At 42.9% G+C, this 15,062-nt stretch overlaps 1 protein-coding gene across 3 annotated transcripts; it reads right to left on the bottom strand.

Moving 5' to 3' along the window:
• Positions 1–3,791: 3,791 nt before the first annotated feature.
• Positions 3,792–11,514, bottom strand: CLDND1 (claudin domain containing 1). 3 transcript variants are annotated; one of them, XM_041722781.1, is made up of 5 exons: positions 11,388–11,514; positions 9,919–10,228; positions 7,648–7,758; positions 5,365–5,502; positions 3,792–5,224 (listed from the first exon to the last, which is right to left on the bottom strand). In XM_041722781.1, exons 2-5 carry the CDS (start codon positions 10,208–10,210, stop codon positions 5,004–5,006), a joined length of 762 nt encoding a protein of 253 aa, XP_041578715.1. In that variant the 5' UTR covers positions 10,211–10,228; positions 11,388–11,514; the 3' UTR covers positions 3,792–5,003. The 3 variants fall into 3 exon arrangements, with proteins under 3 accessions (XP_041578715.1, XP_041578707.1, XP_041578721.1); XM_041722773.1 differs by lacking the exon at positions 11,388–11,514 and adding an exon at positions 10,450–11,019; XM_041722787.1 differs by lacking the exon at positions 11,388–11,514 and adding an exon at positions 10,531–11,019.
• Between the last annotated feature and the right edge of the window lie 3,548 nt (positions 11,515–15,062).

Below are 15,062 nucleotides of genomic sequence, written 5' to 3'. Positions count from 1 at the left end.
CGAATACCTAACATTTCTGAAGCTCCTACGATTCAGGATCTACTTAGCTGTCACAGTAACCTATCAAGGCAGATGCTATTTTATCCTCATTTTCGGTGTCCCTTCTCAAGCTAGCGTAGAGGTGAAGGTCAACCACGCATGCCTCTGTCCCCTGTGATTTGAAACCAAAAGAGTAGCAATGTGATCAGCCAATAAGCAGACAGGGGTCAAAGCACACACTGTATTTATCAAGGCCTAACCACTCCAAAGTATAGGATCCCCAAAAGTCCTGGAATAAACAAAGTCATTTGGGATTGAAGCCAAAAAAAAACGAGGCTCTTGCCAAATCCAAACCTCGGGGCGAGCCCTGGGAGGGTGTGGGGTCTGCAGGCACACTCCTCACGCACATCTCCATCCCGCAGTGGTGTGACAATGGGAGCTTGCCTCGAAGGGCCAGTTTGCAGAAGAGAGTGCGGCAAAGCACAGCAAAGAAATAGCTTCTAGAAAGCAGGCACCATGCTGGGTCTGTTGACTGCACAGAGCCCAGTGTCCCTCTCTAACAATCTGCCGAGGAGAGAGGGAATCCTATAACTTGCCTTTAAATGTAGTTTCAAATATAGTTCTCAAACACAAGTTACTCACCGGAATCACTTTGAAAGGTTTAAAGAATAGTAGTGACCTGGCCACCCCCCAGACCAAATAAATCAGAAAATCTCTGGGGCACAAGTATTTTTTAAAGTTCTCCGGGCAATTCCACTGTGTGTGCGGCCTAGGCTGAGAACCACCGCTTGGTCGGCCTGGTAACCTCTTCCATCTCTTCATGCAGCCGTCAGAACGAGCGTTCTTTGGCTACTTTATGTTCAGCAATTTACATAATCTGCACTGCAACTGTATGAGGCAGGTATGATAATCATAGCATTTCACAGATGGGCAAAGTGGGGCTTAGAAAGGCTAAGTGACAGACCTGGGATTACAAATTTAGTGTTCCAGAACGTCTCCTGAGCTAGAAACTTAACCATTGCGCACGGTGCTGCCTTTTGTGCATGATCCTAGCAGTATCTCCGATCATACTGTATTCTTTCTTTTTTAGGAAGGAGCAAAAACGACTGGAGAAACTAAAAGAGTTCACTCCAGTATTCCCTCACTAAAAAGAACATAAAACTCCTGCTGTGGAAGCTGAAGAAGCAGAATAAGGGTTTCCAACACCTAACTTTTGTAGAGATTTCGATAATGTGTGGTAAAGAATAATAATAAATCAAAAGTCGCTGGGTGTTACAATGCATGTTGGCAAACTGAATTTAAATTTTAAAATATATAATCCACTACAATCAATCAATCAATCAACAGTCAGAGATGGTTTTAAATTGTTGAGCAAAGTCAAAGAGCGTAACTTTATAAACAGAATCAGCTCACTGGTTTTGAACAGCCGTCCTCGGTATCTTGAGACTGAGACTAAGAAGACTGGATAGCACAGAGAAGCCTCAGGCCTAAGGATGGTGAAGTACGGGCTGTAGGAGGTTATGGGAACGTGGGAGTTCAGGTTGCCCACTGACAACATGAGCTGCATAGAGAGAACCAGGAGCAGACACCTAGGAGGCTGAGTGGGACGGGAGGGCTGAAGGAGAGTTGAGGTCATGTTCACACCCTGAAACACTGAGTGAGAGATGAAAGGTGAGATGTCACCCAACAAGTTTCTCAGAGGTGAAGACAAACCAGAATTACTTTTTTCTCCTAATTTCATAGTTTGAAAACACAGCAAAGGTAGAAACTAATATGAACTGGATCTCACCTTAATGTAAGTTTGCAGGAAGGGGGTAAATGTTAATATGTCAAACATATTAACTTTGCTAACAAAACTTTTAGCACCTGAAGAAGATTTAAATGACTCTTACGGCAATTTCTTCCATAGAGCAAATAATCTAATTCATTCTTTTTGCAACTTAAAAGTGGCAAGACACTGGCATGCATCATAATTTGATCCAAGGGAAGATGCATCTCAGTAGGAGTCTGTTGGAACACCTAGTGAGCAATAGGAAAAGAATTCCTATACACAGATGTTTCCTTGTTTTATTCCTTTCTTTTCAAAATATGAATCATTATTCCCTTATGAATAGAGGGCTGAAGGAGGACAAGACTCCACCTATGTTGGCCAGCGCAGAGTTGCGTCAAAGCTTGTGAAATCTTAATTTGTGTCTTCAAAGCTAAGCCATTTACTTGCTAGGAAATCTCAGGAAGTTTTGTTAACAGGCAAAATCTGGTTAGTCCAATAGGTCGTTTTCATTTCTGGTGAGAGTTCACGTGAAGGTTACTTTTTAAAATGTCCTCACACCATCTTCTTAGAGTCAGCTGAACATGACTGAGTCTACATTGTAAGTTTTAACAGGGCTGGTCTGCAATTTGGTGACATCTCTGGAATAAACAAACTAAATTTGATCTGTTTGACGGTCATCTCATTTTTCTCACTGGTGTGACATCAGTTCTCCTTTAAGTGACTTAGCAACTCTGTCCCCTCCCAACACACACACAGAAATGCTCTGAGCAGGTAAATGTTAACGCATGACTCTTACATCATTAACTTATTGAGACCCCAGAGTATCATGATAGTGGGTGCACAGCATTAACTGAACAAATAAATTCTAGAATTATTCTGCCCTTTTTACTGTGTCAACTTTTACTGTTTTTATGGCTATCTCTAAAAATTTTTGAAATTAATCTTTTACCAACAAAGATATAAAAGATATTTATTCACATCATCTAATGAGATTAGGAATCCTAAGATTTTAAAACATGTTTCTTAAATTGCCATAAAACTCATGCCCTGAAAAACTTAAAGAGTTAAGTTTTAACACTGGGGGTCACTTTCAAAGATTAGGTGAAAAAGAAATGAACACTTTACTTGCCACTGATTTTCTATGATCAGTTTTAATAAAAAATGGTCAAATGTCAGCAATTTCATATGGTTCTACCTGAAGAGAAACAAGAGACAGCTGAAAACCTAATTTTCACAGCAAATGAAACAACACAGACCTGTGTTTTCCAAAGAAAAAAAGCCTTTGCAAGAGAGGATGACCTCGGCTATTTTGAAATGTGCGGGAACTATCGACGACACATATTCAACACCAGGGCTTATGGTGCTGGCTTTCCAGAATTCAGGATGCTACCAGTGAGGCTCTAACCCCTAAGTCCGATACTGTTTCCACAGTGCATATTAAAGAGTGATGTCGGACTGATGGTCACAGACAACTTTGGGGTGACAAGAAGACATGGGGGCGTTGTCCAAAATAAGTATCTTCCCAACACAAAAGTGCCACCTTGGTCAAGAATTTTAAAACCCTACGCCCAAGCGTTTTGTATGTTTACTTAGCTTTTCTACCTTCCACCAAAGGTGCTGAAAGACAATGCAAACCTCAGGAGGGAGGAAGAGAGAGAAGAGGGAGTAACCAGCAACTGCAGAGGCAATAATCGGCTGTACTGGCTTTGTTGTAAGTCAGAAGCGGACCTGATTGTCTCTGTACAACACAAACATCCACAGCTATTACAGGACCTTATAAAAAAAAAAAATCTAGCCACGTTAAATACAATACCTAGAGATCACAAACTACTGTGAAAACATGTTTTTAAACTCTGAAATCTTAAAGGGATAAAGAGCCTCGTTTTCTAATGGGGGCAAGAGCTTCCCTTATTTTTTGGAAGATAAAACAGAGACCTCAGCAACAAAGCATCTTCCAGAGAACCAGAGATATCGTTCAGAATCCTGTACTTCTTTATCCTAAAACACTGAGATTTAAATCAACTCAGTATACACAATTGAGTTTCTTCTCATTTTTTATTTTATTTTTATAAAAAAAGAGAGATTTAGGATATTTGTAAGAAATTACTAAGTTACATTTTTTTTAAAATCTGTCAAGTGCTACAGTAATGGAATAAGATTTTTTAAAGTTCAGTGTTTATAGACATATTTATAAAAAAAAAAATGACTGAATTAGAAGATGTTAAATAATGTTGATACACACCAGGAAGGGATTTAGGCAAGGAAAGGCACATCATTTCACCACAAGAAATAAAGACCATAGTTGGAAGTTAATGACCAGCCAAAGCTTTAGGTCTTGTGGTAGTTTTCCTAGCTCCGGAGGGTCATTATGGTTGAACCTTCTTCATGGTACTGAGCTGGAATAAATAGACAGCGGTTGGAAAATTTTACTCTGTGACCCCAAAGTAGTGTTACAAAGAAAGCACTCTTAATGAGCCTGATGTGTGAGGAGGCAAGGAGCAAAAATCCAAAATGGTTTGGTTGTACTGAAAATCCTACTGACATATTAAGGAGAGTTTAAAAAAAAAAAAATTAAAAAAAGGTAAAATAAGGTTAATCCTCTTGTCTGGCTGAATTGGAATTCTTGCAGTTACAAAGTTAAAATTTCAAGTAAACACTGTATTTTTCACTTCCTTTCTTGTAGACAGACACAGTATAGATAAACAGCTGCCATATTTCACCTTGAATAAACTTTATGCCAGTATTTGGGGGAAAGGATCTCAGATAGTCTCCTTATTTTATATAGCTTAAGTCTTTGAATATAGCACTAATGTTCTGGCTGACTGGCTATCTACAACAGCAAAGTGACCCTAAGTCTTGACAAAATGAGTTTCTCAGAGACACTAAAGAGTTTCTAGTTGAACAGATAGTTATTTACTGAAAAGTATGACATCAGCAGAAGTCTTGGGGCCAATTCTCCCCTATCAATTTTCTTTCACAAATTTGTCCCAGGTGTCTACCCATTTCTGGCTGTCTGGACTCTGAACCTAGATTAGTTTGTGCAAAAGATGGAATCATTCAGAATAATGCTTATAAGTTTTAGTGGTATTAAGAAACAACTGTGTGAATAAATAGAATGGATTTTCAGGATAAAATGGTATATCCACAAAAAAAAATTTTTTTAATTAAAAACAATGGGAAAAGGGAGATAAGGAAAAAATATCAATATTGAAAAATAATAAAAATGGCAATTGCAATTCAGGCAGCTTCCCCCTCATGCCACACGATATGCCTTCATTAAGGTGTACTCTTTCCGGTTGGTATGGGCAGCCCAGATGAAGAGAGCGGAGGCCATGAACTGTAAGGGAGCTGAAACACACGCCAGGCAGAAGGACCATCCAAATTCACCAGACACATTCTCAGGCAGCTCTAGCTTCTGGTGTAGTAGCTCAATTCCAGCAACATAACAACTCACGGAGCCCAGGGTACACAGACCTCGGGGGAGAACAAAACATAACTAGGTAAGAGCTTCGTGAGAGCTTTTCAGGCAGCACGGCAACACTGCGTGTGTTTAAGGATTACGATCCCTCTGTCTCTATGGAGGAGGAAGAGGTAAGTATACTGACAAGCCTCACCTGCAAGGAGATGGAGAATGCCCGTGGCAATGGTGGGATACAAACTTCGGCAGATGCAAGCACAAAATCCAATCACAGCCCCGAAGCACATCAAACCGAGACTAACGAACGGTAAAAGGAACTGGCAACGCCAAAGATCTAATTTTGAAAAAGACAAAAAAGAAATGTTACCTCAATTTCAGACAGTTTTTTCACAATGACAATTTCTTTTATATACTAATTAGATCTTTTCTCAAAAAGTGAAAAAGGAGGGGCCCCTTGGATGGCGCTGTCTGTCAAGCACCCCACTCTTGCTTTCTGAGGCAGGTGGTGACCTCAGCGCCGAGCTGGGCTCCTTGCTCAGTGGGCAGTCCGCTTAAGATTCTCTTTCTCTCCCCATGACGCTCCTCCGCTCGTGCTCTTTCTTTAAAATAAGTTTTAAGATCTTTTTTAAAAAGTGGGAAAGGAATACTTTCTTTCAATTAATATTGAGGTTTCTTTTCTAAAGCAATTGCCCCAAAGGATCCTACCTGGTGAAAGTAAAAGGACACTAACAGTTAACACTTACTGAGGGCTCACTGTGTGTCAAGCACTGTTCTACCCATGCTTGATATAGTCATCCTCCCAAAATCCCTAGGAAGGAAGTACTACTATTATTATTATTTTTTTAGGAAGCACTATTATTCTCCATTTTATAAATGGGTGAACTGAAGCAAGAGGTATAAATAACTTGTACAAAGTAACACAGTAAGTGGGAGTGCCAGCACTTGAAGCAAAACTTTCTGGCTCCACATACAAATGAATCTATGTCCTTATAGGATCTCAAGGCAGGAATAAGAAGAAAATGAACAGTGATTATAAAAATCTGTTGAAAGACTATACATAAAGCACAAAGCAGAGGATCGCTGCGCTCCACAAATAGGAGCTGTAATTATCAGAAATTCCCTCAACATCAGGTGAAGAAAGCTGATGCCTTTTACAAGGCATCCCCTTCCATTTTTACATTGTTTTAATTTTTAGTAATATGTTAGTCTCAACTCTAAACCAAAGTCTAGTCTCTAGTGCTAGTTTTACTTTCTGGAACTACACAGAAGTTTTTTCTCCAACTTCCCTTCAAAGTCTGTTAGTAATAAACTTCTTTCCCCATATATTCGCAATACAAAATTGAATACCTTGAAGAGCACAGGTTTAACTGCAGGTTACCTATGCAGATTTTTAAGAGAACAGTATCGTAAATGTATTTTCTCCTCCTTAGGATTTTCTTAATAACATTTTCTTTTCTCTTTTTTTTTTTTTTTTTAATTTTTTTAATTTTTATTTATTTATGATAGTCACAGAGAGACAGAGAGAGAGGCAGAGACATAGGCAGAGGGAGAAACAGGCTCCATGCACCGGGAGCCTGATGTGGGATTCGATCCTGGGTCTCCAGGATCACGCCCTGGGCCAAAGGCAAGCGCCAAACCACTGCGCCACCCAGGGATCCCTTCTTTTCTCTAACTTAATGTAAGAATACATTACATACAACATACAACATACTGTCAAAGGAGTGTTTTAGGCTATTGGTAGGGGTTCTGATCAACCCTAGGCTGTTAGTGGTTGTGTTTTGGGGGAGTCAAAGTTATACATGGATTTTTCAATTGCATGGAGGGGTCAGTGTTCCTAACCCCTATGTTGTTCAAGGGTCAACTCAATGCTTCTCTTCATGGCATGGTCAGTCTTGTGGGCAAGCTCCAGTAAGTCTCTACAGCCTAAATGCCAGGTCCAAATCTGAAGACAGTATTTCTTAGGTAGTCTGACCATCAAGGAATAGAATAATTCCTAATAAATATTTTCATTTGTTTTTGATATCTACACTTTTGTTGCTACCACCTAAACCTGGATTAACATTTTTGGTAGCCTTGACTCTTGACTCCCATACAGCTTACAGTCAACTTTCTTCACATACCCCTATCTGAACTCAGGTAACTGAACCGTTTATCTCTAATACAGAAATTTATTATTCATCCCTATTAAATTCACTTTTTAAAAGGGCCCACTAATAACATATTTGGGGAGATCTGGATTCTGTCATCCAACGTGTTAGCTGCTTCTCTCAACTTCACATTTGCAATTTGGTTAAGTGTGTATCTAACTTTAAAATGTTATCAACAGAACAGAGTTCACTGGGATACCATTAGAGATCTTATTTCAAGCTGATGCAATGTACTGACTCATCCTGTTCCAGTATCAGAGATCAATGAACAGAAAATGTATTTCCTTCCCCCCCACCAACTGTACCACTGAGATCAATGTACATGTACTCACAGGTCCGAAGTAGATCAATCCCACTATTGTGGTTTCCAGGATCAACAAATTTCTCCATGAACTGCTCATTTAGCGTGAAACTCATGCATTTTGTGACCACATCAAACGACTCTGGAACACGAATAACAATGATTGCTTGTTGTTTTAATCATAAACATTTAACAGAAATCCCTTTCAGTAATTATTCTCTGAAATAAAAAGTGATATAGAAAGATGTTCCCAGAGGACAGCAACCTCTTTGGCCTTGAGTGACACATGGGATTCACAGAGGCCCAGTGGATGCCAATGGTTGTCAGGAGTGGGGTTAAGACATGGGCACAAGAAAGGAAAAAAAAAAGGAAAAGTAGGAGCAGCAAAATGAATGAGAATATATATAGGCAAGAAGACTAGAAAAGAGGAGAAGACAAAGAAATAAATAAGATCTTTAATTTTTCTATCCCAAACCTATTCCCCCCAGCCATCTTCCCATCTCAGGTAATGACAGTTCCATCGTCTAGTTCCTCACACCAGAAACTTTAGTCATTGTTACCCACATATATCTATCCCACCAGGAAATCCTCAGTGAGCCTATCTTCAGAACCTGTCTAGAATCCAACCACTGCTCAGTGCCACCACCATGGCCTACATCACAGGCATCCCTCACCTGGGTTCGTGCAATAGCCTTCTGGCTTCCATCTTTGCCTACTGCCTATCTGTTTCAACACATCTGTCCAGGTGACCAGGTCATCTTTTCTCGGCTCAGAGTTCCACCACATTCAAAGCAAAAACCGATGGGATGCCTGAGTGGCTCGGCGGTTGAGCATCTGCCTTTGGCTCAGGGCGTGATCCCAGGGTCCTGGGATCGAGTCCCACATCGGGCTCCCTGCGTGGAGCCTGCTTCTCCCTCTGCCTGTGTCTCTGCCTCTCTCTCTCTCTCTGTCTCTCTCATGAATAAATAAAACCTTTAAAAAAAAAAAAAAAGCAAAAACCGAAGTCCTCATCATGCCTAGGGAATCCTGCAAAGTTTGCCCTACTCCCAGAGTAATTTCTGACAGCATCCCCAATCCTCCCTACCTCTCCCTCTGTTCCAGCCCAGTGGCTTCCCTGCTGGTCCTTGAGTATTTCAGGCATGCTCCCACCATGAGGCCCTTGCGGTTGTTCCTTCCAACCTAAACGATTCCCTCTGCAGTTTTCCATATAGCCAACTCCTTCATCTACATCAAGTCTTTACTCAAGTGACATCATCTTTCCTATACTACTGAACTTATGCCCATCACATCCCCTTCTCTACATATTCCAAATCCCTTTATTTTGCTGCATTTTTCATAGCATGCATCATCTTCTACTATACTATAAAATAACTACTGTTTATACTATTATGCTTATTCAGTTTACTGCCTGCACCCCTTATTAGAATGTTAGCTCCCCAGGACTAAAGATATTTACTTTTTTTCCCTAATGTACTACATGGGATACAGATGCATGTAATATTTGTTGAATGAATGAAAAATGATTGGCAAGATTCAAACATCAAATGCTCTTACACTCTCGTAATTAGAACCAGAAAATTTTACAATTAATTTCAACCAATCCCCCAACTTTCACCCTCCCCCAAACTACTTTCTTTTTTCCATTATATAATCACAACGATTGTCCTTTTGATGTACGGTAACTGTTGTGCTGCGAACTGAATACAATGCTTCCCAATAAGTGTTCAACAAAAGTAATCATAAATGAAAACTAGAAATTGTTCCTTAGAAAGAGCTCTAGAGTTTCCCTTTTAATAATTGAGAATTAAAATGTTTTTTAATGTTAAGAATGTCAGTCGAATTCTATCCTCTAAGACTCACAGGGCAAATGATAATAACGACCAAAACACAGCTAACGCAGAAAAAGATTATCAATTCGTATTTGTTGATTTGATCTGGATACTAATCCTTTTACCAATTACCAAATATTTTAAGTCTCCCGATGTATTTTTCAAATCATTTCCTCATGACATGTGTGAGATAAATAAAAAGAACTTTCCTGAGTAAGTACAGAGATTTAAAATGGCTTTCCCAAGATAAGGATAGTTACTTATCCAACCACTATCAACGAGTATCACGGTAAATCATAGAAGTTGGGCAGCGAATGTATGTGGTAGAGAGAGAGAAAGAGAGAGAGGAGACACGTAGGTCTATTTCTTTGGAGAGAAAAAACCCCCCACAAACCTGCTTATACAGAAGTGGGTCATCATCACGTCACTTTATTTTTGAGTAGGTGAAATAGAAGTTAAAATAAGAGAAATACCTGTCCTTTCTGGTGGGCTATACCAGTACGTGTTTTGAGGTATAGTGATACACCGTCTCCACAATCCCATGGTGCCATTAAATCGGAAAAGTGCATCATTGTAAGTCTTTTCATCTGCCTCGTCACTGGCAAAGTCGGTCCAGATGCTTTTGTTCAAATCACTGGAGTTTTCTTGAACCGGACTCCGATATTCATACCAGAAGTCTGTGCCAATGGAGGCTGCCATGTAGATGGTGGAAATGAGGCTAAGCACACAAGCAATTACAAATGCTGTAGCAAAACGGTTATCCATTCTGGCATTCAGACTGCTCTGTTTGAAAGTTGGAGAAAGAAGAAAGTTAGACTTCGAGGACGAATACAGATTATTCTGGAAGGAATTCTCTCAAAATCGCCCTTTATCCTGTTCCCCACCCCTTGGCCCTTAAAGCAACGCGCAGTCATTAAGGAATAAAAATAAATAAGGGCAAGCATGTTCTTAAGTTCAAAATAAAAACTCATTATCACGAAAGTACTTATTCGATGCTCACATACCCAGGATGCTACGGAGACAGAGGTCTTGTTCTCTAGTCTATCACCTGCACACTAAAACAGACAACACTGAAATGGACATACACATTACAGGTACGAACAACACGTGCTCAGGGGCAGCGGGGCGCCGGACACCAAGTCTTCGTGACAGTCTGAATTTTCATTCAAGCTGCAGAGCATTGAGGGGTTCTCGGGCGCGGAGTGTGGGGAAGCAGAGAAACTGGCTCCTCCCAGATTCCTCCGAGGAGGAAAACCTCCGACGAGGTGGAGAGTCTGGAGCGGTTCGGCAGAGAGCTGAGGGCTGCGAGGCTGCGGGCACGGCTGGGCCGCCTGCAGCTCCCGGGGCGCCGCCGGGTCTCCGCCCCCCGCCCCCCCGCACACACTCTCGCATCTCCGCACCCGCAAACTAAAGATCCCTCCTCAGCGGGAAAGAAAACTGAATCCGGCAAAACGAGCGCGCTCGGGGCGCACGGGCCGCGCCGGACCCTCGGGGCGCACGGGCCGCCTCGCCCCTGCGGCCGCAGCGCTCGCAGCGCTCGCAGGCGGCGGGGCCGGACGCCGCGGCGGGGCCTCCGCTCCCGAAGTTGCTCCCGGGTTCTCCCGCCCCCCGCCCGGCCCGGCCCGGCCCCGGCCCCGGCCCGGCCCCGTCCATCCCGGGGCCCTCGGTGACCTCCGGAGGTGCCGGCACCCAGGGCGGCCGGCTGCCCGGGCCCGGGCCGGACACCCGGCGCCGTCTCCGCGCAGGTCGCGGCCGGGTCGCGGCCGGGTCACGGCAGGTCGCGGCCAGGTCGCGGCCAGGGCCCGGGGCGCCGGGCCCCTCCCCAGACCGCTCGGCCCGAGGGAAAGCCCGCCGCGGCGCGGGACCCGCCCCTCCTCAGAGCGCCGCCAACGCCCGCCGGCCGCGCGACCCCCGCCCAGCGACGCCGACCCCGCTCACTCACCGCCCATCCTCGGGCCCCGCCAGCTTCCCCCTCCGGCTCAGACCACAGCGCCCTACTCTCCCCGCGCCTTCTCTGACGCACTTCCCTGCAGATCCCGCCCCCTCCATAACTCCCGCGCCTCCGCCTCCACCCGAAGCCGGGCCTGGCCCCGCGGCCCAGGGGGCTTGTGGGAGTTGTAGGAGGGACGGACGCAGAGCTGTGGGAGGCGGCGGCCCGCATGGCTGGCGCCGCGCGGTGCACTGTGGGGGTTGTAGTCCCCTGCGGAGGGAAGGCGGGTGCCCCGCAGCGCGCCGCAGCGCGCCGCAGCGCGCCGCAGCGCGCCGCAGCGCTGGTGGAATCGTATGTTTTCTTTTTATTTATTTATTTTTATTATTAACGGAGAGAGAAAGAGAGAAAGAGAGGCAGAGACACAGGCGGAGGGAGAAGCAAGCAGGCTCCATGCGGGGAGCCCGACGTGGGACTGGATCCCTGGTCTCCGGGGTCACGCCCTGGGCTGGCGCTCCACCGCCGAGCCCCCCCCCCCCGCCCCCGGGCGACCCTGGCACCGTATTTTCTAGGAAGGAAGGAACACAGCTCCGCCGACCGAGACGACCTGTCCCTGACCACCGCCAGTCACTGCGTGCCACTGACAAAACAGGTTTCCCAGTCCTGTGCTCTCCCTTGTCACACACCCTACCTCTAACCGTGTCAACAGCAATAAGATTACACTCTTGAAATATTAGCCTATTTATGTTCTCTCCCCGTTGAGGCAGATAGTCTTTCTGGTTTTACTGCTGAAGTGTAGACTGGCAGGGATGTGACTTGACGGGGCCCGTCTAGAATGGAACGACATTGTTTGGATTTCGCCTGACTTACGTTAGTGGCTGCCTTCTCTTTATGGCAAGTGATACTGGTTTTTCTATTTAATGTAGTAAAGTTTCATTTTAAAATCAATCCCAGTGAAATTCAAGTGTTAAGTTATAATACTGACGATGCCAGATATGTCAAAAAATACCTGAATTTAAGAAATTGTTTAGGTAGAGTGAAAAAGACTGAATTTGGGGGGATGTGGCCTTAAGCAAAAAAAGGTCACGGACAGCCTCAGAATTTGCAGATGGCCATGCGTTCACGGCGGTAACAGAATGACTCTAAGCCTCCAAGTATTGCACAGAAATTCATTGACAGAAAGCAGAGACATCTTCGCCGTAATGTGTGTGGACCCCTGAACATGACCGAGGGCATGTAAATGATGGATTTCTCAACAGATACCTACAGAGACAGCTAACTCAAGGACTAGAAAAGCCCTCAGACCCGAGCCATCCCCAAATGCCTTGCAATTCATCTCAAAGTTGATATTAAATTCCTACCATCCTGACAGATGGTATCTGTTTCTCTGGAGTTATATTTCTTTTGCCTGAGTTGGCAAACTGATATTCATATCCAGGTCATAAATAAAACAAAGCAATAGCCAAATACAATATAAAAATATAACTGGATTTTCATGTAGAATGCCTGATCAAAGGAGAACTTTGTCAGACGCACCAACTAGAGAAAGTGGTGGAGGTACGTAGGCAAAGTGTTTATGTGCAATTTGATTCCCAAATTTGTTTATATACCAGGAAATATCTTCGTCCATTGGCCTCCATTAGAAATCCCCTACCTTCAGAACTATCTCTCTGGTGAAATCACATGGTAAATAAACCCAGGTAAAAGGGAAGTCTGAAAGAGGAAGAGGAAGACAACACCTCGATTCATAGTCAGGGAAGCTGAGCCCAGGGTGAATAACTGACTTGAATGATGAGGTGCACTGACTAGGTTTGTGACATTAGACAACTTAGATAACCTCTTAAATCTCAATTTTCTTTTCTCCAAAATATGAGTGCTGATAATACCCCCTTTCCCAAGTGACCATGGTGAGGATTAAATGAAAAAATGCATATAAAATGTCCAAACCCAGGGCCTGGGGCATAGTTAACCCATTTAATCATTAAATTCTTAGTGTTTGCAAATATTTGTTGACTATTTATAATGTTTGGTTAGGGCCATTATAAACAGCATCTAAAAGCCTCTGATTCTCCCTAGAAGCTGGAAATAAGCCATTAAGAGAGGTACATGTTCTGCTCACTTCAGCAGGTTTTTGAACCTCTGGACTAACTGCAGTTGACTAGGAAAGACTTGCCACGACCAGATTCCCAGGCTGGGCTCATAGCATACATAACTCTTCATGATTCAGGAGGTAGGTGTTTCTGGGGAAACCTGTAAAGGAAGATGCCACTTTTATCCATCAAGTTTGCAGGATGTGTAGAGAACAAGGACATTTCACTCACAACTTAATATGGACCTGCAAGTGTCTGTGAGTTTGAAGTTGCGACCATCCTGCCCACTCGGCACAGAGGACTTGAACTGCCTCGTGACACTATTACCACCAAGCACATAATCATATTTCTCATTTCTCTCTGCATCTTGGATGTTTTCTGTTTCAGGTGCTTGCTTGTTATGCGGCTAGGCAAAATAAATCCCTAAAAATTAATGGAGTTCATTAAATTTCTGCTTCCATTCCTTAACTCTGCTCTTTGGGAAACAGTAGCGGGCCTGACATATTTTCACAAATGTTAAGGATGATTTAGTGTAACCAGGTACAGATTATGATATTTAGGTTTAAAAATAAAGTTGAGGGGCACCTGAGTGGCTCCATTGGTTGAGCGTCAGACTCTTGGTTTCCACTCAGGTCATGATCTCACCGTTGTGGGATCAAGCCCTGAGGAAGGCTTAGTGCTCAGCATGAAGTCTGCTTGAGATTCTTTTCTTCTCCCTCCCTCTCCCTCTCTCTCTTCCCCTTGCCCTGCTTACTCTGTCTCTCAAATAAATAAATAAAATCTCTTAAAAAATAAGTAACTAAAAATAAAGTTGAACTAGACCTCTGGCTTAATTTGTTAATGACGGTTCTAGTTTCAGCAGGAAGGTATTCTGGTTACACTACATTTTAAATAAATCCAATAACTGAAAATCTAGATATGCAGATATTATAACTTATTTATATTATTGGTTTATGTCATGACTCCTTAGGTGAGAATTCCCTTCAATACCAAATTCTCTAATACACTTAAATATTATTTTTAATCACACATTTTTGAAACTAAAAATTATCTTAAGAAAGATATTCCTACATTATGTTTTTTTGCATATGATTTTGTCCTGGTTGTTTTCCTTATAAACTTTGGAATGCAAAAAAGCAGAAAAATAGAAATATATGCAAGTGGTGGGGTTCTAGTCAAAAGCCTTCCTCAGAAAAATGTATCAATCTTTGCATTTCCTTGGACCAATTCATTATAGGACAATGGCAAAATTAACCAAGGACAAAGCAGAAAGAAAAATGCATCAAAAATTCCCTTCATTAAAAAAAAAATTCCCTTCATTTTAGCAATTTCTGTCAAATACTACACAGACAACAATAGTTTAGATCTCCATGCTTCCGAAGGACAGTGAATGGATCAAATGCAGGTGAGAAGTTTAAATTTAAATTATTCTCTATTTTAATATAATCAATGTGAGTCTTTAGTATGTCATCCTTTCTTTTAAAAAAAAGATTTTATTTATTTATTCATGAGAGACACACAGAGAGATGCAGAGACACAAGCAGAGGGAGAAGCAGGCTCCTCGCAGGGAGCCTGATGCAGGACTCGATCCCAGACCCCA

The sequence above is a fragment of the Vulpes lagopus genome, chromosome 1 (genome assembly GCF_018345385.1).
Source record: "Vulpes lagopus strain Blue_001 chromosome 1, ASM1834538v1, whole genome shotgun sequence".
Classification (NCBI taxonomy): domain Eukaryota; kingdom Metazoa; phylum Chordata; class Mammalia; order Carnivora; family Canidae; genus Vulpes; species Vulpes lagopus.
This window is presented reverse-complemented; position numbering and strand designations above follow the sequence as displayed.

Excerpts from the sequence above, each read along its gene's own strand:
- CLDND1 (XM_041722781.1), bottom strand. The coding sequence starts at position 10,210 with ATGGATAACCGTTTTGCTACAGCATTTGTAATTGCTTGTGTGCTTAGC. Across the intron at positions 5,503-7,647 it reads GATTGATCTACTTCGGACCT|ATCTTTGGCGTTGCCAGTTC; the intron begins GTGAGTACATGT and ends TTTCAAAATTAG. Across the intron at positions 5,225-5,364 it reads CATTCTCCATCTCCTTGCAG|GTCTGTGTACCCTGGGCTCC; the intron begins GTGAGGCTTGTC and ends TTCTCCCCCGAG.